At 40.0% G+C, this 23682-nt stretch overlaps 2 protein-coding genes across 2 annotated transcripts; both read right to left on the bottom strand.

The window, feature by feature from the left end:
- Positions 1–717: 717 nt before the first annotated feature.
- Positions 718–2776, bottom strand: LOC134319148 (protein chibby homolog 1-like). Its single transcript, XM_063000163.1, has 2 exons — positions 2612–2776; positions 718–1293 (listed from the first exon to the last, which is right to left on the bottom strand). Exon 2 carries the CDS (start codon positions 1240–1242, stop codon positions 814–816), a length of 429 nt encoding a protein of 142 aa, XP_062856233.1. The 5' UTR covers positions 1243–1293; positions 2612–2776; the 3' UTR covers positions 718–813.
- Positions 2777–7393: 4617 nt separating this feature from the next.
- Positions 7394–18874, bottom strand: ltc4s (leukotriene C4 synthase). The gene is made up of 5 exons (XM_063000162.1): positions 18795–18874; positions 14071–14170; positions 13408–13478; positions 8162–8243; positions 7394–7717 (listed from the first exon to the last, which is right to left on the bottom strand). Exons 1-5 carry the CDS (start codon positions 18850–18852, stop codon positions 7567–7569), a joined length of 462 nt encoding a protein of 153 aa, XP_062856232.1. The 5' UTR covers positions 18853–18874; the 3' UTR covers positions 7394–7566.
- Between the last annotated feature and the right edge of the window lie 4808 nt (positions 18875–23682).

The following is a 23682-nucleotide window of genomic DNA, read 5'->3' as shown; positions in this document are numbered from 1 at the left end:
TTGTCATTATTATTATTATTATTATTATTATTACTGTCATTATTATTTATGGTATTATTATTGTTGTTGTTGTTGTTTTGTTGTTGTTGTTGTTATTATTATTAGTATTATTATTATTGTTATTATTATTAGTGTTAGTATTTTTATTATTACTAATAATAATCATCATCATCTTCTTTTATTATTGTTAATATGATTATTTTTACTAGTTTTATTATTATTACTATTAGTGTTATTATTTATATTATTTTTATATTATCATTATTATTCATTTTTATTTTAAAACAAAGACTTTTTAAGTATTTTTAAAGAAAAAAAAATAAAGCTGAGCTAATTTAAACTGATATTCAAATTAATTAAGGACTACGATTAGGACTACCTCGGGTTACGACTATGATAAAGCCTTAACAGGGTGCTTGGGTGGTGCAGTGGTCTGTTACTGGTCTAGCTCAACAGCAGTCTGGATAGATGGAGGATGGTCAAAGCCTTGCGATGGATGGACACCCAGTCCAGGGTGTTCCTGCCTTGTACCCAGTGTTTCCAGGTGGAACTGGACCCACCCATTGTGGGTGAACGTATCAGTGCACTCTTAGTGCTGGTCCCAAGCCTGGTTAAACAGGGATGGTTGCATCAACCTGGTAGCAAGTCTGGTGTACGGACCAGATCCACTGTGGTGACGCCTAAATACGGGAGCAGCCAAAACAAAAACACAGCACATTTTAGTTACTTCAGTTAAACTGGTGTAAATGTGTTTACTGGCTTTACTGCTATGTCCAGTTTCAGACGCTCTCGGATGACCAACACAATAAAATCTTAGCGTGATGAACGTCCTGGCATGGTTTGTCTGCACCAGTGAGAACTGAGCTCCCTCTCCAGTATGATCTTATCCACCATCACATCGACCATCATGTCCTTCAGAACCTCCAGACGCAGCTTCAGCATGTTGTTCTCCTCCTCCAGGTCCTTCAGCCTTCTGCGCAACCCGTCAATTCTGGACCGTAACCGAATCTTCTCAGCGCACTCGGCACATCTCCACCGGCCGTTTTTAAAGAGCATGGAGTGATTTCCGAGCTTGAGGGTCGGGGGGCCGGCCTGAAGGCCGAGCTCTAAGGAGCGGGAGTTCAGGTCGAGGTTATACAGTGAGGACAGGGTGGCGACCTGCCGCACGGGAGGCTTCTTGGGGTTCCAGATATCGGTCATGTTACAGAGCGGCATGTTCAGAGCGTTTTCACACTGATCCATACGTTATTTATACAGGTGAAGTGATGCTGAGGTTCAGTCCTGGTGCTGTTGCTATAAAAATAAAACCAAAAAGTGCTCAGTTTAATATGTTAATATCAATTATTTATATTCCTGATTATTTAGTTAATATCACTTATTTATATTCCTGATTATTTAGTTAATATTTATTATTAACTGAATTAATATTAATATTTATCATTAACTTATAATTCAATTTGTACTTAACACATAAGACAAACTGGTATTTATAACTAATAATGAATAATGCCCTTCCTGAAGCAATCTTCCTATTATCATCCAGTCTTGGGACCAGCACTGAGAGTGCACTGATACACCGATCAGCCATAACATTAAAACCTCCTCCTCACTGTCCATTTTATCAGCTCCACTTACCATATAGAAGCACTTTGTAGTTCTACAATTACTGACTGTAGTCCATCTGTTTCTCTACATGCTTTGTTAGCCCCCTTTCACCCTGTTCTTCAATGGTCAGGACCCCCACAGGACCACCACAGAGCAGGTATTATTTAGGTGGTGGATCATTCTCAGCACTGCAGTGACACTGACATGGTGGTGGTGTGTTAGTGTGTGTTGTGCTGGTATGAGTGGATCAGACACAGCAGCGCTGCTGGAGTTTTTCAACACCTCACTGTCACTGCTGGACTGAGAATAGTCCACCAACCAAAAATATCCAGCCATCAGCCACCGGTGGGCAGCGTCCTGTGACCACTGATGAAGGTCTAGAAGATGACCGACTCAAACAGCAGCAATAGATGAGCGATCGTCTCTGACTTTACATATACAAGCTGGACCCGCTAGGTAGGAGTGTCTAATAGAGTGGACAGTGAGTGGACACGGTATTTAAAAACTCCAGCAGTGCCGCTGTGTCTGATCCACTCATACCAGCACAACACACACTAACACACCACCACCATGTCAGTGTCACTGCAGTGCTGAGAATGATCCACCACCTAAATAATACCTGCTCTGTGGGGGTCCTGTGGGGGTCCTGACCATTGAAGAACAGGGTGAAAGGGGGCTAACAAAGCATGTAGAGAAAAAGATGGACTACAGTCAGTAATTGTAGAACTACGAAGTGCTTCTATATGGTAAGTGGAGCTGATAAAATGGACAGTCCATCCAATCATGCAGACGTCTGACTGGCCAATAGCACCGCTGACCAGCAAACTTCACCACTGTGCCACCCTTGGGCCTCCAGACTGACAAATCAAATCATGCAATTCCAAACTTATAGCACCACATACAGTGACATCACTGGTCCAGTTTTACAACCTTTTATGATCATATAAATAATAGCTAAACGTGACTGATCCTCTTTAACATGTAGAGTTTATAGATCAGTACTCACCTGGATGTGTCCGGTCCGTTCTCTCACTGTTTTACCAGCAGTACATCAGTTCAGATCCTCCACATCCTGACCAGGTCATTCAGTCATGACAGCAAATCTGGAAACCAACACTAGACTGAGCAAAATCCATCAGGTATAAAGAAGAGAGGTGGGAATGATTGAATAATGTAGACGTTAATAACCGAGTCCTTCATTACCTGCAGGCTGCTGTTTATTCCAGTTCATAAATAAACGCTGTTGCCATGGTGATCGTAGATGCAGCGGTAGGTGCTGTAATAATAATTACAATAATAAAGAAGGTTGCCAGTTCAAGCCCCACCACTGCCAAGTTTCTACTGTTGGGCCCCTGAGAAAGGCCCTTAACCCTCAGTTGTTCAATTGTATTCAGTAACACTTGTTTGTTTGTTTATTAGGATTTTAACGTCATGTTTCACACTTTGGTTACATTCATGACAGGAACGGTAGTTACTCATTACACACAAGGTTCATCAGTTCACAAGTTTAATGTCAAACAATTCAGTGTCTCCAATTAAAAAACAATTTTTTAAGTGAAATTAAGAATAAATTCTTTATAAATTTAAGCAGAAAATTCAAGAATAAGCCAAAAAAAGAGTAACTAATAACAAGTACAGAAAAAAGGAACAGAAGAAAAGAAATAAAACAATAACAATAATTATCAATAAAAAGGTTTAGAAGAGGTGAGTGGGAGGGGGGATCTGAGTAATGAAGAGCTGAATGTGTGAAGGGTACAGGACGGGTGTAGAGGGCATCGCTCACCTTCCACCTACCAAAATATTGATATCGTCCATAAAGGTAGAGCAGCCCGAGGAGCGCTGAGACACCTACAGGAGTTTCAATAATAATTATTATTACACTCACTCACTCACTCACTTAACCGCTTATCCAATTAAGGTCATGGGGGTGCTGGAACCTATCCCAGCTTTTCAATGGGCGCAAGGCACACAGTAACACCCTGGACAGGGTGCCAGTCCATCGCAGTGCAGACACACATACACACATACACACACACACACCCTCACTTCATGTCTTTGGACTGTGGGGGGGAAACCGGAGCACCCGGAAGAAAGCCGCGCAGACACGGAGAGAACATGCAAACTCCACAGAGAAAGGACCCGGACAAACAAAGCTGAAAGTAATAAATGAAATATAATTAACATCTGAAAGACTGATCTAACAATTACAATTTAAATGAAAACAGCAAAAAATACAGCAACATCAAAAACAAAACCATGTTTTTCGTTAACGCTACAAGAAGGTTAACAATCAAAGTCTGTTTTGTTAGATTGGATTATTTTTAATCAAGTTTTGGGATCAGGTTCAACATGACCAGGGTGTTTCTTTCCTCCTGTTAGGTCATGTGGAAGCTCTTAAAAACACTCAGATGTTCCACCATCCTTCAACCTCATTTTATACACAAACCCTCTCAGATCTACAGCACATACCAGCACAAGATGTGGAAACATCAAACCAGGACGAGCTACTGGAAATAATGAGCTTCTTAATCCATTCCTTTATTTATATTTATTTATTCTTAGGACACATACAGTGTATCACAAAAGTGAGTACACCCCTCACATTTCTGCAAATATTTCATTATATCTTTTCATGAGACAACACTATAGACATGAAACTTGGATATAACTTAGAGTAGTCAGTGTACAGCTTGTATAGCAGTGTAGATTTACTGTCTTCTGAAAATAACTCAACACACAGCCATTAATGTCTAAATAGCTGGCAACATAAGTGAGTACACCCCACAGTGAACATGTCCAAATTGTGCCCAAATGTGTCGTTGTCCCTCCCTGGTGTCATGTGTCAAGGTCCCAGGTATAAATGAGGAGCAGGGCTGTTAAATTTGGTGTTTTGGGTACAATTCTCTCATACTGGCCACTGGATATTCAACATGGCACCTCATGGCAAAGAACTCTCTGAGGATGTGAGAAATAGAATTGTTGCTCTCCACAAAGATGGCCTGGGCTATAAGAAGATTGCTAACACCCTGAAACTGAGCTACAGCATGGTGGCCAAGGTCATACAGCGGTTTTCCAGGACAGGTTCCACTCGGAACAGGCTTCGCCAGGGTCGACCAAAGAAGTTGAGTCCACGTGTTCGGCGTCATATCCAGAGGTTGGCTTTAAAAAATAGACACATGAGTGCTGCCAGCATTGCTGCAGAGGTTGAAGACGTGGGAGGTCAGCCTGTCAGTGCTCAGACCATACGCCGCACACTGCATCAACTCGGTCTGCTTGGTCGTCATCCCAGAAGGAAGCTGACGCACGAGAAAGTTCACTAACAGTTTGCTGAAAACAAGCAGTCCAAGAACATGGATTACTGGAATGCCCTGTGGTCTGACGAGACCAAGATAAACTTGTTTGGCTCAGATGGTGTCCAGCATGTGTGGCGGCGCCCTGGTGAGAAGTACCAAGACAACTGTATCTTGCCTACAGTCAAGCATGGTGGTGGTAGCATCATGGTCTTGGGCTGCATGAGTGTTGCTGGCACTGGGGAGCTGCAGTTCATTGAGGGAAACATGAATTCCAACATGTACTGTGACATTCTGAAACAGAGCATGATCCCCTCCCTTCGAAAACTGGGCCTCATGGCAGTTTTCCAACAGGATAACGACCCCAAACACAACCTCCAAGATGACAACTGCCTTGCTGAGGAAGCTGAAGGTAAAGGTGATGGACTAAACCCAATTGAGCACCTGTGGCGCATCCTCATGTGGAAGGTGGAGGAGTTCAAGGTGTCTAACATCCACCAGCTCCGTGATGTCATCATGGAGGATTGGAAGAGGATTCCAGTAGCAACCTGTGCAGCTCTGGTGAATTCCATGCCCAGGAGGGTTAAGGCAGTGCTGGATAATAATGGTGGTCACACAAAATATTGACACTTTTGGCACAATTTGGACATGTTCACTGTGGGGTGTACTCACTTATGTTGCCAGCTATTTAGACATTAATGGCTGTGTGTTGAGTTATTTTCAGAAGACAGTAAATCTACACTGCTATACAAGTTGTACACTGACTACTCTAAGTTATATCCAAGTTTTATTTCTATAGTGTTGTCCCATGAAAAGATATAATAAAATATTTGCAGAAATGTGAGGGGTGTACTCACTTTTGTGATACACTGTATGTCAGAAAATAACTTGACTCACATTGTGTGTGCCACACGGCACCAGGATCAGGATCTTGAGGACCTGGGTTTGAACTTTACCTTCCATTCCTGTCTGTAAAATTTGGCATGTTCTGGTGTCCATATGAGTGGGTACTGGGTAGAAAATGACTGAGCTGCAGTAAGAGTAAAACCACTAACAGCACGAAACACTGGCGCTCTCTAGTGGTATAAAATATTAATAAATGTATATGAAAATGAACTGCATTTTTTAAAAAACACTTTTACTGCTCTTGCAAATGTAGGCTTTATAATTTAAAACGTTAATAAAAACCCACTATAACACTGAAAAATAGTATTTTTAGAATGTTTGATAATATTGTAACTGAGAAGATTCATCTTATTTTAAAAATATTTTTTTCTTAAATACTGTGTCCAGTGTTCTCGTGCTTTTAGCATGTTCTCCATGCTGCTATATTTCATGCATTTATTAATTTTATGTTAAAAACTCAGTCCTGTTACTCATATACAACCATCTTCCACTTAGAAACCTTCTAAATATGAAACAAAGTTTGAGATTTGACCAAAACACATTCTGAATAGTTAAGTGTGTGTGTTACTACAACCCCAAATCAGAAAAAGTTGGGACAGTATGGAAAATGCAAATAAAATAAAATTGTGATGTTCCTTACATTGACTTTGACTTTTATTTGATGTCAGACAGGATGAACCTGAGATATTTCATTTATTAATAAACATCCATTCCTGCATTTCAGGCCTGCAACACATTCCAAAATACGTTGGGACGGGGGCAATTTAGGGCTAGTAATGAGGTGAAAGAACTAAATAATGATGTGATTTTAAACAGGTGATGTCAACAGGTGATTGTAATCATGGTTTGGTACAAAAGCAGCATCCAGGAAAGGCTGAGAGTCTCTGATGAGTAAAGATGATCAGAGGATCCAGTTTGTCCACAAATGTGTGAGAAAATGATTGAAATGTTTAAAAACAATGAACCTCAAAGAAAGATTGGAAGGGATTTGCATATTTCTCCCTCTACAGTAAATAATATCATTAAACCATTCAAGGAATCAGGAGGAATTTCAGTGTGTAAAGGTCGAGGGTGCGAGCTTAATCTGAATGCTCGTGATCTTCCATCCCTCAGACGGCGCCACATCAAGAACCTCCACTCAACACTAGCTGATATAAGCACATAGGTGAGGGATTAGTTTATCAAACCTTTATCAAGCTCTACAATACAGAGTTACTGCACAAATGATACTTAAAACTTTACTGTGCAAAAAAGAAGCCTTATGTTAACCATGTCCAGAAGCAGCGTCAACTTCTCTGGGCTCAGAGGCATCTAGGATGGACCATCACACAGTGGGGAAACAACTCTGGTAACACTGGTATATTAAACTGTAAGCCTCTATTAGTCATCATGACCTGATTATTTCTGTGCTCAGATGATTGAGATAGAGATTTGCAACGCTGCAGTGAGCACAATGTAACCACACCGGATCCTGTAGCTTCTATATAAACCTGATACTATCATACTGGTGGGCGGGTTGTTGATTATTGGTTCTGCAAGTCATGTTTCACAATCACTAACAGGTTAGCAAACAAGTAAAGAAACAAGAGTGGTGCGTGTTTATCCCCTTTATTAAATTCCTCCTACAATAAATTAGTTTGCTCACAGCTCCAAACAGTGATGGACAGGACGTCGTTTCCAGTCCTGCTAAACGTGACATGACAGGAAGCTTGTAAACGCCAGACGTAGCTGCTAGTACTGCTGGCTGCGCCGCTTCAGGATTCGGTTATTCCAGCTGATTGAGGCCCAGCACCTCCCACACAGCAACGTACAGATCCACTCCCAGATACAGCCGACACAGAGAGCAGAACACGCCGAGGCCCGACAGGCCGATCAGCACCCACTGCACCTTAGCCGAAAAATACAGGGGAGCCAGTCTGTACAGAAAGAGAAATCACACCGAGCACATTTAGTAACGGACATCTGGACACAGAACAAGTGTGAACTTTAAATTTAATGCAAAAAGAAAGGAAATGAAAAACACAAAAAAAAGAACAAGAAGCAAAATTATAAAAGAAGAGTGAGGAAGGAACTTAAGGTGAAAAAAATGAAGAGAAGTGAAGGGATGTAAAGTGAAATTAAGAATAAATTCTTTATAAACTTAAAGGAAAAATTCTAAAGAAAATTAAAGAACAAGCCAAAACTAATAATTAGTAACTAATAAAAAGGACAGAAAAAGGAATTTAAAATAAAATGACAAAAATAAATATTAAAAAGAAGCATTTAGAAGAGGTGGGGGGGGGGGGGGGGGGGGGGGGTCCTGAGTAATGAAGAGCTGAATGTGTGAAGGGTACAGGACGGGTGTAGAGGGCACCTCTCACCTTCCTTGTGCAGATTTGGAATAGGCATGAAAATATTGATATCGTCCATAAAGGTAGAGCAGCCCGAGGAGCGCAGAGACACCTGCAGGAGTTTCAATAATAATTATTATTATAATCATAATAATAATACTGTAAATAATATAATAATTATAATAATAATAATGATAATAATAATAATAACATAATAATAATATAATAATAATATAATAATAAAAATATAATAATAATAATAATGATAATAATAATAATAATATAATAATAATAATATAATAATAATAATAATAATAATATAATAATAATAATATAATAATAATAATAATATTAACAGTAATAATAATGATAATAATACTAATAATGATAATAATCATAATCATACTGTAAATAATAGTAATGATGATAATAATAATAATATAATAATAATAATAATAATACTGTAAATGATAATAATAATGATACTGTAAATAATAGTCATGATGATGATAATAATAATAATAATAATAATTCTGTAAATTTATTTTTTATTTATTTGAGTTTTACGCCACTTTATACACATGATTGTGTTATTTATGATCGGTGTTTTGTTTAAGTAATTTTTTCCTTGTTTCTATTTGTCCATTTATAATTTTGTTTCCATTTTTGTTCCTGCCAGGAAGTTTAGGATTTAATACTGTAAATATTAACAATGATAATAATAACAACAACAATTATTATATTAATAGATATAATAATAACAGTAATAATAATAATAATAATAATAACAGTAACAACACACTCCAACATTCAACAATTTAATAATAATTAAAAATACACAAGTCACAATGCCTCACCCTCACCACATGCCCCAACCTAACCATGCATGCACCAATACCATCCCCAAACCATCCACACATACCCCAACCTGTTTTTTTTTTAAGTGTACCAACATATAATCTGTTGTACAAAATGCTAACATTTTATTATATTTTTGTTCTTGCTATTTTGAAACTGTGGACTAATAATGTTGTAAATGAATAGCTTTAGAATGAACTGGAACATCAACTGAGGCTTTTTTGACCAGCATCAGTGCCCAGCCATACACATGCTACTATGTTTTGACTTTAAAGTCTTGTGAGAAGCCTTCTAAGAGGAGCAGATGTTGTTCTAGCTGAAAAGATCACACAGAGGTCACCCTGTTTTAATACCATTTGTTTCTAAAGTTCAGTGTCGAACAAGTTCATGTTCAGGTGTCCAAATACTTTTGACCATATAGTGTACTGCATTAAAGATGGTTTTAAATTTAGTCTGTATCTTAATTTTGCAGAAGAGAAGAGAAGAGAGTTTTTATTAAGATAGTAGACGTCAAGAGACTTTTCTCAAACAGTTCAGCGCCTTTAATCTCATCATCTGTGGTTTATAAAGTGCTGTCACAGGGAAACAGACGCACAATCTGCACTGTATACATAATCTACACTGTATACACTATCTACACAATCTGCACACACTGCACTATCTACACAGTCTACACACTGCACACACAATCTACACACACTGCACACACAATCTACTGTATATACAGTACACAAATTACACATTCTACCATACAAACTGTATATACTAAACACATATAACAAACAGTATATACAGGACATGTAGAACATAAAGGACATGTAGAACATACAGGACATGCAGTATAGACAGAACAAGCAGAACATACAGGACATGCAGAACATACAGGACATGCAGTATATACAGGACATGCAGAACATAAAGGACATGTAGAACATACAGGACATGCAGTATATACAGGACATGCAGTATATACAGGACATGCAGTATATACAGGACATGCAGTATATACAGAACATGCAGAACATACAGGACATGCAGTATATACAGGACATGCAGAACATAAAGGACATGTAGAACATACAGGACATGCAGTATATACAGGACATGCAGTATATACAGGACATGCAGTATATACAGAACATGCAGAACATACAGGACATGCAGAACATACAGGACATGCAGAACATACAGGACATGCAGAACATACAGGACATGCAGTATATACAGGACATGCAGAACATACAGGACATGCAGAACATACAGGACATGCAGTATATACAGGACATGCAGAACATACAGGACATGCAGAACATACAGGACATGCAGTATATACAACAAATCTGAAGCCATTCTTATTGCATCACCTTCTACATTTAAGAAGATTGGTCAACCAACAATATCTATCCCAGGGTTCATTACGTCCTCTGTGGCCCAGGTCCGCAATCTTGGTGTTATACTGGACTCCACACTTACCTTGGAGGCTCATATAAACAACGTAACTAAAATAGCCTTTTTCCACCTAAAAAATATTGCCAGACTACGTCCTTCTCTTCCTAACTCTGTAGCTGAAACCCTCATACATGCTTTCATCACATCCAGGTTGGACTACTGTAACTCTGTATTAATCGGGCTTCCTTCCCGTAGTCTGAAGAAGCTTCAGTATGTTCAGAATTCTGCAGCAAGAGTTCTCACACATACAAGCTCTTGGCAACACATCACTCCTATACTAAAAGATCTGCACTGGCTTCCAGTCCAATATCGCATAAACTACAAAATACTCCTCTTAGTATTCAAGTCCCTGCATGGTCTGGCTCCTGACTATCTCTCTGTTCTGCTGACCAGATACTGTCCTTCACGCTCGCTCCGGTCTGCTGATGCCAGCTTGCTCTCTGTACCTCCTGTCAAGCTGCGCATGTACGGTGAAAGAGCGTTTAGTGTTGTTGGCCCAAAGTTATGGAACACCATCCCCCTTTATCTCCGCTCATGTTCCTCCTTGACAATTTTTAAGAAGCAATTAAAAACTTATCTCTTTAGAACTGCTTTCCATAATTCTTAGTTTTATTGAATACTTGTTTTTAATTTGTTTTTATTCTCAATATTTGCAGTAGTACTATTTACTTTCTTATGTTTTATTACTCGTTTTATACCTTTTCTGTTGTTCTCTTTTAATTTCTTTGATGTGTAAAGTGTCCTTGTGTATCCTGAAAGGCGCTTATAAATAAAATTCTATTATTATTATTATTATTATATACAGGACATGCAGTATATACAGGACATGCAGTATATACAGAACATGCAGAACATACAGGACATGTAGAACATACAGGACATGCAGTATATACAGGACATGCAGTATATACAGGACATGCAGTATATACAGGACATGTACAACATACAGGACATGCAGAACATACAGGACATGCAGAACATACAGGACATGCAGTATATACAGGACATGCAGTATATACAGAACATGCAGAACATACAGGACATGCAGAACATACAGGACATGCAGTATATACAGGACATGCAGAACATACAGGACATGCAGAACATACAGGACATGCAGTATATACAGGACATGCAGAACATACAGGACATGCAGAACATACAGGACATGCAGTATATACAGGACATGCAGAACATACAGGACATGCAGAACATACAGGACATGCAGAACATACAGGACATGCAGAACATACAGGACATGCAGTATATACAGGACATGTAGAACATACAGGACATGCAGTATATACAGGACATGCAGAACATACAGGACATGCAGAACATACAGGACATGCAGAACATACAGGACATGCAGTATATACAGGACATGCAGAACATACAGGACATGCAGAACATACAGGACATGCAGTATATACAGGACATGCAGAACATACAGGACATGCAGTATATACAGGACATGCAGAACATACAGGACATGCAGTATATACAGAACATGCAGAACATACAGGACATGCAGGACATGCAGAACATACAGGACATGCAGAACATACAGGACATGCAGTATATACAGGACATGCAGAACATACAGGACATGCAGTATATACAGGACATGCAGAACATACAGGACATGCAGTATATACAGAACATGCAGAACATACAGGACATACAGGACATGCAGAACATACAGGACATGCAGTATATACAGAACATGCAGAACATACAGGACATACAGGACATGCAGAACATACAGGACATGCAGTATATACAGGACATGCAGAACATACAGGACATGCAGAACAAACAGCACATGCAGAACACACAGGACATGTAGAACATACAGGACATGCAGAACATACAGGACATGCAGAACATACAGGACATGCAGAACATAAAGGACATGTAGAACATACAGGACATGCAGTATATACAGGACATGCAGTATATACAGGACATGCAGAACATACAGGACATGCAGAACATACAGGACATGCAGAACATACAGGACATGCAGTATATACAGGACATGTAGAACATACAGGACATGCAGTATATACAGGACATGCAGAACATACAACATACAGGACATGCAGTATATACAGGACATGCAGAACATACAGGACATGCAGTATATACAGAACATGCAGAACATACAGGACATGCAGAACATACAGCACATGCAGAACATACAGCACATGCAGAACATACAGCACATGCAGAACATACAGGACATGCAGAACATAAAGGACATGTAGAACATACAGGACATGCAGTATATACAGGACATGCAGTATATACAGGACATGCAGAACATACAGGACATGCAGAACATACAGGACATGCAGAACATACAGGACATGCAGTATATACAGGACATGTAGAACATACAGGACATGCAGTATATACAGGACATGCAGAACATACAACATACAGGACATGCAGTATATACAGGACATGCAGAACATACAGGACATGCAGTATATACAGAACATGCAGAACATACAGGACATGCAGAACATACAGGACATGCAGTATATACAGGACATGCAGAACATACAGGACATGCAGAACATACAGCACATGCAGAACATACAGCACATGCAGAACATACAGCACATGCAGAACATACAGGACATGTAGAACATACAGGACATGCAGAACATACAGGACATGTAGAACATACAGGACATGTAGAACATACAGCACATGCAGAACATACAGGACATGTAGAACATACAGGACATGCAGAACATACAGGACATGTAGAACATACAGCACATGTAGAACATACAGGACATGCAGAACATACAGGACATGTAGAACATACAGGCCACATGACACATTACATACATCTTATTAAAAGTAACATTTTGCATTCCACACACGAGTTATTGTTTGTATGCAAATCTGAGATGCTAAGATACGTGTGACCTCGAGCATGTTTGTTTGCTCACCTTGGCTGAAGAAAAGTCCGGCCACCCAAAGTGTGATCACAAACAGGGGGAAATATTCAGAACAGTTCACCCTGAAAACAAGACATGTAACGTCCTACATTAATCATATACACGTCCTGTGGGGGCCCCTGTTAAATACAAATAACAGATCGAACACTGCAGATTTATTTATTTATTTGAGTTTTTAATGCCATGTTTAACTTGTATGTTACATTAAGGTATTATGTTTCTGTCTGTTCATTTTATCTTGTCTTTATAATTTGGGCTTTTTTATACTGTATTTATTTTTTTATGGCTGTGAGGTAGGTTAAAACTACTCGTGTGTTGTCTTGTCTGTTTATTTATTAGGATTTTAACATCATGTTTTACACTTTGGTTACATTCATGACAGGAACGGTAGTTACTCATTACACAAGATTCATCAGTTCACAAGTTTATATCAAACACAGTCATGGACAATTTTGTATCTCCAGTTCACATGTTTTTGGTCTGTGGGAGGAAACTTATGCAGACACGGGGAGAACATGCGTCCCACCAGGGGATCGAACCCAGGACCTTCTTGCTATGAGGCGACAGTGCTACCCACTGAGCCACCATGTCATTCTTGTGTAACTTGGTCTATATGTCATCCTTAGTTGTAGGCACGTGGGTGTGAAACCTTACTGTGCTCGGAAGACCCTCTCGAAATCGGGGGGTCCTGTAGTGGCCGGAGGAGAGACCGAGAACTTGCGCCTGGCGTTGATCACCTGCAGGGAAAAGTACGCTGACAAAAAACATAAGAACGTTAATAAATCAGTCATGCGGCAGGTGTGTTGGGTTATTAAAACTACTTCGAATTAGGAGTGGGTGATGAAGCATAAATAATTTCTAATAATTCATATTTTTGACCATTTGCTCTAGATCTGTTACTAAAAATAAACATGATGAAGGTGCTTCAGGTCATGCAGCGGTGTAATGCGCTAGTGCAGTGGTTCCCAACCACCGGGGGCTGTAGACCAGTACCGGTCCATGGGTCATTTATTACCGGGCCGAGAACAAATAATTACAGATTGCTACATGAGCAATTCAATTTACAACTCTTCTGATGTTATTGCCACCAGTCACCACTAGGTGGGAGCATCGTCTCGTTGCAGTGAAAAAAGCTCAGGATTCACACAGATTTTCCACTCTATAGTTATTCTACAGTATTTGAAATCCTCCCTCCCCCGCTGGTCCGTGAAGTTTCATCTTACATGAAACCGGTCCGTGGTGCAAAAAAGGTTGGGGACCGCTGCGCTAGGCCACCGACACGGAGATCGACTGTCTCTGCGTCTAATCACTGCTGCCACTGCGGCCTCTGCTGGCTGGTCGAGGAACTGCACTAATGATGATTGATTCACAGATAGTAATGCACTACTCTGTCTGCTCATCAGGGTCACTGTGGCTTCGGTTCCACTGGGATGAACACCCTGGAGAGGTCACCGCCCTCCCGCTTTCCTTAGCCAATCGTGTTTGTGTAGACGCCCATCTGGCTGAGATTCGAACCCGGTTCTCAGCAGTGGTGGGCCTGTACCACCCGAGCGCCCCAACTCCATCTCCAACAGGCGTGTGTGTGTGTGTGTGTGTGTGTGTGTGTGTGCGTGTGCGTGTGTGTGTGTTTTGTTTTGTTATCTAAGGAGCTACTTGGTAATGTATGTACCAATGCAGCTTGGATGCGCTGAAGAACCGACGACCCCCCAAGTATCACAAAATTGGCAAATTGTAGCCTTAAGCAGAAGGTTGATGGTTCAAACCCCACCACTGCCAGGTTGCCACAGTTGGGCCCTTGAGCAAGGCCCTTAACCCTAAATTGTTTAGACTGTAAGTCACTTTGGATAAGAATCTGTTAAATGCTGAAAATGTAATTTATCGCAATACTGATCCAGCATCATATCGATCAGCGCTAACGATACATATTCATCTAATAAATACTATAATATAATGTTTTAATAATAATAATAAAGAACGATATTGTGGTGCAGCACCAGCAAATAATGCTGGTCCCAGTATATAATATATAGCACATAGCACAAACAGCTCCCACTCTACCAGTTAAACCAGTCAGTCACAGAGGACACAGAGCTGTAATTCTTTAACACGTAGCAATATGTAAATGATGCAGCACATACAGTGAGATATTGTAAACCATTAATGTAGCGTAAAAAAACATCTCATACAGCACCCTGCTCTGAGAAAGTAGCCATACTCCAATCCCCATCCAAACTGGTTTTATATTTAATTCAAGGCAATTCATAACCATGACTTAAACATAGAGGGGACCAAATTTAAGGGGAGTGATGTAGTTAAATCATTGACATGATTTAACTATTTTATTTATGTATTTTCTCCCTTTTTCTACCAATTTATTGTAGCTAATTATTCTTCCACTGCTGGGGACCCGGTCACGCCTGAGGAATCCACTGACCCCCCTCTAATTCACCCGTACTTCTGTGGATTCCTGCGCCACAGTGTTGTTCGTCCACTTCTGTACAGGCGCCTCGGGCTACTAACCAGAGTCCTTACACAGTGTCATAGACCCCGCCCTCTTATTAGTCCACTTTTTAGTCCACCCAGCAGACTGGTGGCCAATTTTGTCTTCTGCAAGCACTCCCAATTGTGGTTGCGAGGGGACGCCCAGCTAACCAATAGCAGGGCTGAAATCCCCGCGATGGTGCACTAGCAGAATAACCCACTAATACTCTTGCGACTGTCGTTGGCCACTGTGTGAATGTGCAGCTAGCTAACTTTCCAGATAACAGACGACTTTCCGGGCCTGTTTTCACCAAAAATGTTTGAACTACTTTATATTACTGACACTATTTAGCAAAATGTTATTTACTGTATTTCCACAATTATTATTCCAGCAGAAAATGACACACTGACGGTAACGTAAGCTTTACGTGCAGGTCAGAGCTGTTATTAAGACTTAGCTGAAGTGAATCTCTGGTGGAACAGTGTTGCAATAATAAGTGTCCCTTCAACAACTGACACAAAGCTAGTGAGTGAAATATGTTTGTATATCGGGGATTCATTCTGAGCAAATTCCCCAGATATACACTATATTGCCAAAAGTATTCACTCACACATCCAAATTATTACATTCAGGTGTTCCAATCACTTCCATGGCCACAGGTGTATAAAAGCAAGCACCTAGGCATGCAGACTGCTTCTACACACATTAGTGAAAGAATGGGTCGCACTCAGGAGCTCAGTGAATTCCAGCGTGGTACCGTGATGCCACCTGTGCAACAAGTCCAGTCGTGAAATTTCCTCACTACTAAATATTCCACAGACGACTGTCAGTGCTATTATAACAAAGTGGAAGCGACTGGGAACGACAGCAACTCAGCCACGAAGCGCAAAATGTAAAATGACAGAGCGGGTCAGCGGATGCTGAGGAACATAGTGCGCAGAGGTCGCCAACTTTCTGCAGAGTCGATCGCTACAGATCTGCAAACCTCATGTTGCCTTCAGATTAGCTCAAGAACAGTGTGTAGAGCTTCATGGAACGGGTTTCCATAACCGAGCAGCTGCATCCAAGCAGTGGAGTGACGCTTCTCAGTCTGGAATCCAGTGGACGAGTCTGGGTTTGGCGGTTGCCAGGAGAACGGTACTCGTCTGACTGCATTGTGAGCGAGTTTGGTGTGGAAGAACCTGACTGGCCTGCACAGAGTCCTGACCTCAACCTGATAGAACACCTTTGGGATGAATTAGAGCGGAGACTGCGAGCCAGGCCTTCTCGTCCTACATCAGTGTCTGACCTCTCAAATGCGCTTCTGGAAGAATGGTCAAACATTCCCATAAACACACTCCTAAACCTTGTGGAAAGCCTTCCCAGTAGAGTTGAAGCTGTTATAGCTGCAAAGGGTGGCCGACATCATATTAAACCCTATGGATTAAGAATGGAAGTCACTCAAGTTCATATGCGTGTGAAGGCAGACGAGCGAATACTTTTGGCAATATAGTGTATGTTATAATTATGGCCTTGATTTAATTGCATCAGATTTGATTTTAAATAACGCATGAATCTGATCCCACCGCCGCTGTTGATCTATAAAAAATTGTGTTCTCTCAAGTCAGAACAAGCCACAAATGAGATGAAAGTTTTCACACCCCTAATTGCACAAGTGAATCCACTTTCACCCTTACAAGCGAGACGTTCTCTTGAGTGAGAACGAGCGCTATATTCGACTGTTTACAAGAAACATCTGGAGCAAGTCCTGGAACCGATCAGATATCTGAAGCATGAAGCGCTGCACTGTTTACAGCTCGGTTTAGTCAATAATGAAAACACTGTTGGGGTCAGAACTGACTCTTAACATGATCATGAACAATGACTACTGTACAACGACTCTTACTTGTTCTGTGTGACTGGGTTTTACAAGATGTTTGTAAATCAGCCAAATCCACAGTGATTAATAATAATAATAATAATAATAATAATAATAATCATAACGGTAATAATAATAATAATAATATTAATAATAAAAAAATAAATAATAATAATAATAAAAATAATAATAGTAATAATAATCATAACGGTAATAATAATAATTATAATAATAATAATAATCATCATCATCATAACGGTAATAATAATAATAATAAAAATAATAATAATAATAAAAATAATAATAATAATATTATTAATCATCATAACGGTAATAATAATAATAATAATCATAACAGTAATAATAATAATAATAATAAATCATCATAACTGTAATAATAATAATAATAATAATAATATTAATAATCATAACGGTATTAATAACGATAATAATAATAATAATAATAATGTAATAATAATTATAATAATAATAATGGTAATAATATTCATAATAATAATAATAATAATAACAGTAATAACAATTATAATCAAAATAATAAGGATAATTAATAATAACAGCAATTCAAAATTTATAAATATTAACAATAATAAAAATATGATTATTAGCTATTTTATTTAATTTTATTTTTTAATATTAATAAAATTATTATTATTAATTATAATAATAATAATAACAATACTAATAGTAATAATAATCATTATTATTATTATAAAAACAGTAATAATAGTTAAAATAATTAAATAATAATAATAATGATAATAAAAACAGTAATAATAAAAAGTTCTGTGATCTGACCACTTAAACCACGTGATGTGTGGTGGACATCTCACAGGTCACACCAGCCGAGGACCAGTGTGAAATATGATCAGAATGAATGAAGCTTCCTCTAAAAGTTTAGTGTCTAACAGCAAATGTAGCTTAAAGTATTAAAGTGGACAGAATAGAGTTTTTGGACGATTTTAAATGAATCAACATCCCTAACGCAGGGTTCGGTTGATAGTAACGGTACTTTCCTACCTTGCTCCAGCACTCCGAGCACGGTGACAGCGGCGACACACACCACATGATCCTGCATGGTTCAATCAGACGCGCACAGATGATCTGAGCATCGAAACCTCCTGCACAACCTGATGAGAGGCCAGCTAGTAAATATTTATATAGATATAATCCTTCCTGGACTGATCATAGCTCATCCCTGTGTGGGTGGTGCTCAGAGCTGAGCATGCACAAACACACGGCTCACACACAGACACCGAAGAGCCATGAAGAGGAAGTACAAACAGACTACAGAGGTCTAAAAACACACACACACACACACACACACACACACACACACACACACACACACACACACACACACACACACACACACACACACACACACACACACACACTTTTAGCACTCATCAGAAAACACAACACGGGCTTCCTGTTGTGCAGCACCACACAGACTTGACCTCAAGGAGCTTGTCATTAATATTGAGCTGACCACCCTGTGCAGCCATAACAGCCTCCACTCGCCTGGAAAGGTTTTATACGATATTTTGGATCAGGCATGTGGGAATTTGCACCCAGTCAGTCAGTCAATGTAAGGTAAGTCAGTATGTGTAAAGAGAAACAGGCCTGGCTCACATCTGCATTCCAATTCATGCGCAAATCGGTTAAGGTACTGGACTAGTAATCAAAAGGTCGCTGGTTTAAACCCCATCCCTGCCAGATTGCCACTGTTGGGCCCTTGAGCGAGGTCATCAACCCTCATTTGCATAGACTGTATACTGTAAGTCGATTTGGATAAAAGTGTCAGAGGTCAGAGCTCTCTTATCAAGCCACGTGTCCGTGGACCTCGCTCTGCACAGCTTCCCGGTCTCCGGGCCCTCCCAAAACTGTCGCCATATACACCGACCAGACATAACATTATGACCACTGACAGGTGAAGTGAATAACACTGATTATCTCTTCATCACGGCACCTGTTAGTGGGGGGGATATACAGTAGTGTTCAAAAAAATAGCAGTGACTTTAAAAAAGTGAATAAAGCACAAAATCATTATAATAACTTTTATTTCCATAAATGCAAACGCACTGAAAATACTCCACTTTCAATTCTAAATCAAAACATTAACTAAATGTAGCCAGTTTGTGTTCATCCTTTACAGAAAGTTAAGAAAAATAAATATTAGGCTGATCAAAAAAATAGCAGTGCAGCATTTTTCTTTAAAAACTAAAAAAATGTATCTATAACATGAAAAAATGTTTGAGGTTTCACTTTACTTTAAATTACTGAACTAATATTCAGTGGCATAACAATTGTTTCTGAGATCTGTGTTGCATGGAGTCGACCAACTTCTGGCACCTCTGAACAGGTATTTCCAGTCCAGGATGATTAGACGACATTCCACAGTTCTTCTGCAATTTTGGGTTTTGCCTCAAAAAAACGTGTTTCAGACGTCAGAACACAAGTTCTCTCTGGGATTGAGGTCAGGGGATTGTGCTGGTCACTCTATTACCTCAATCTTTTTTGTCTGTAACCAAGATGTTTTGGGTCATTGTCATGTTGAAACACCCATTTTAAGGACATTTCTTCTTCGACATAGGGCAACATGATCTCCTCAAGTATTCTGATATATTTAAACTGATCCATGATCCCTCGTATGTGATAAATAGGCGTAACACCACGGTATGATAAACATCCCCATATCATCATTTTGTACCACCATGCTTTACTGTCTTCACAGTGTACTGTGGCTTGAATTCAGTGCTCGAGGGGCGTCTGACATACTGTCTACGGCCACTTGACCCAAATAGAACAATTTTGCTTTCATCAGTCCACAAATGTTGAGCCGTTTCTCTTTGGACCAGTCAATGTGTTCCTTGGCAAATTTGAACCCATTCAGGACGTCTTTATCTTAACAACGAGACTTTGCAGGAGTTCTTGCTGGTAAATTGGCTTCACTTCTGTACTCACTGGTAACTTCAGATGTTCCTTGATCTTTCTGGTGGTGATCACTGGCTGAACCTTTGCCATTCTGGCTATTCTCTGATCCATTCGAACAGTAGTTCCACGCTTCCTTCTGCGTCTTTCAGGTTTTGGTTGTCACTTTAAGGCATTTTAGCTGAGCAGCCTATAATTTGCTGCACTTCTCTGTATGTTTTTTCCCTCTACAATCAACTTTTTAATCAAAGTACGCTGTTCATCAGAACAATGTCTGGAACAACCCATTTTACCCAGTATTTCAGAAGGAAATGTGCTATGACCAACCTGTGCAACATTTGCCACCCTCCTAAATTAAATAAGGGCCAGAATGGACACACGTTCTTCTGCAGAATGAATGACTTCACCAATTGAACTCCTCACTGCTATTATTTTGAACAACCCCCTTTCAATCAATGCTTCAATTACTCAGAATGAGTGGGATGCATGTCCTAATTGTTGGGTTTGTTTTGTTTTCATTACTCTACTACACTTTTAAGTGAATTTTTTGCAGTGATTTATCAAGTTAATGGTGTTGGACTGCTATTTTTTTTGAACACCACTGCATTAAGCAGCAAGTGAACATTTTATCCTCAAAGTTGATGTTAGAAGCAGGAAAAATGGGCGAGCGTGAGGATCTGAGCGAGTTTGACGAGGGCCATATTGTGATGGCTAGACGACTGGGTCAGAGCTTCTACAACACTGCAGCTCTTGTGGGGTGTCTACTGCAGTGGTCAGTATCTATCAAACGTGGTCCAAGGAAGGAACAGTGGTAAACCGGCGACAGGGTCATAATGCTGGTTCTGATAGAAAGGTGTCAGAATACACGGTGCATCACAGTTACAGGGCTGTTTGGGCTGCAAAAGGGGGACCAACACAATATTAGGAAGGTGGTCATAATGTTATGTCTGATCGGTGTAGTTTGTGTGTGAAATCAATGATGTGTGGCTCATTCTTGGAGCAAAAAAAACAAAACATTGTGCACTTGCAACCAAACACTGATAGTTTACACACGCCCTCGACAAAACCACACGTTCAAAAAAAAAGAAGCCACACAAGACTCGTTTCTAGAGAACTATATTTACATAATACTCTTGTTTTCAAAACAATAATAAAAAGTATAAAATACTTACAAAAAAATGCAACAATGTACATATAAAAATAAGATCTTTCTTCTCAGAAACATTAGGAAATGCATACATAAAAAATATATATATAAATAACCCAACACGGAGCGCAGCCAGATTCAGATTCAGATGAGAGCGCTCCTCGATGTGGAACCGATTAGCCGAGACCCTCCGGCGCAGACACACGTTTAATTATCATCAGGGCGGAACGCTTTAACAACCCTGATGTGACGCAGGCCGAAACGGGCAACGTTCTACAAGTAACAAAAAATGGACGGCGGTGTTTTCACTCTCCTCTGCTGGAAGGGAAAACACGCTTTAGTGTAACATGAGCAGAGATAACCTGCTAGTGTTCTTTAAATACGATGTGAACCGACGAACAGAACGACGGCACCGACAGCCTTCAAATCAGTCCGGAGCGGCGCTTTAATGTGAGGATTCGAGGCCGTGGATTCTGGATTAAGGCTCGCGAAACGGGCTGCGTTCACAAGGACGTGATTTCTATAAAAATGACGAATTTAATGACACTATGCACCAACTGAGTATGTTCACGTTTACCCAACAACCAACGAATCAATAATTCAGCACTTATGCTGACGTAAAAATACAAATAAAATGGTCCATTCTGTATGGAATCAAACCCAGGGGTAGATCGACTCCGCACACGCGGGCATGTCGGCGTTTCCGAACGCAGCACGGTTCCACCGGGAAACGCTGAGCGCTGAGGAACACCCTGGACAGGGAGCCAAACCATCACAGGGCTTCAGCCAATCATCATCAACCCAGATTCTCAGTAGTAGTGGGCTGGAGTAATAGACCTCGGCGCCATCCGTGCACCATGTAGGTGTTCAGTAGGTGTAAGTGTTTTTTTTTTTTTTTGCTGCCACTGTTTATTTGGTTCCAGTTCCTTCTCCAGTACTGGTTCTAGTTCTTTTGTTAGTTTCAGAAACACTGGCCAGAAGGCATGAACACCCCGAACTGGGCACCAATCATGTCTGTTTAGATGCCCAGGCTGGCTGGCAGTGATGCTGTGCCACCCGAGCACACGTGCATTTTATTATAATTATTATTTTTTACATTTAATAAACTCTAGAACTAAAGGATTTGTGTTTACACCAGAATTACTTAGTCGAGGATGAACTGCTTTTGCTTTTGGTCATTTTCCATGTAAAACAAAAAGACTTTAATCTTTAGTCTCGAAGCCGCAGTAACCCTAATAAAGTAAACATGATGTTTAATTATAACGGTGGGTTCCGACTCCACAGTTCCCAAATCGAGCAAGTGAGACAGCCAATGAGACGGCAGCATCACAAACCCCCGACGTGAACCACGTGTGACGCGCCGATTCCAAGGAATTAAATTAAAACTAAAACAAAACAAGGTCTATTTCATCAAAAAGCCGATTCAAGCTGCAGTTGGTCTGAGCGGCGACTCATTTCTGCTGAAATCGCCACCGCCGGTGGTGCTACTATTTTAAATCCAAACCTCAACACCAAAAAAAGTTGAGACTGTGAGCAAAACATGCATAAACGCAGAAGTATTGTCTATGTCTACGTTATTTATTTATTTATTTGCATTTTTCCCCCGATTTTCCTTCTGGTCCTCTCTACTGATGCCGATCCCCACTTCTGACTGAGGAGAGCGAGACTGACACACGGGGCGTACGAGACACTCGCCTCGTACGGGTGAAAAAATGCAGTCGGGTACTGCACACGTGTCGGAGGGGGCCTCCGACACGTGTGCAGTACCCGACTGCATTTTTTCACCCGTACGAGGCGAGTTCATATGCGGATCAGCTTTGTGTACCG

The sequence above is a fragment of the Trichomycterus rosablanca genome, chromosome 8, assembly GCF_030014385.1.
Source record: "Trichomycterus rosablanca isolate fTriRos1 chromosome 8, fTriRos1.hap1, whole genome shotgun sequence".
Taxonomy (NCBI): Eukaryota; Metazoa; Chordata; class Actinopteri; order Siluriformes; family Trichomycteridae; genus Trichomycterus; species Trichomycterus rosablanca.
Note: the sequence above shows the minus strand (reverse complement) of the source record. Positions and strands in the feature narration are given on the sequence as shown.

Coding starts and splice junctions, on each gene's coding strand:
- LOC134319148 (XM_063000163.1), bottom strand. CDS start 1,242: ATGGATCAGTGTGAAAACGCTCTGAACATGCCGCTCTGTAACATGACC.
- ltc4s (XM_063000162.1), bottom strand. CDS start 18,852: ATGCAGGATCATGTGGTGTGTGTCGCCGCTGTCACCGTGCTCGGAGTG. Junction 14,171..18,794: donor GCTCGGAGTGCTGGAGCAAG/GTAGGAAAGTAC, acceptor GTTTTTTGTCAG/CGTACTTTTCCCTGCAGGTG. Junction 13,479..14,070: donor GAGAGGGTCTTCCGAGCACA/GTAAGGTTTCAC, acceptor TCTTGTTTTCAG/GGTGAACTGTTCTGAATATT.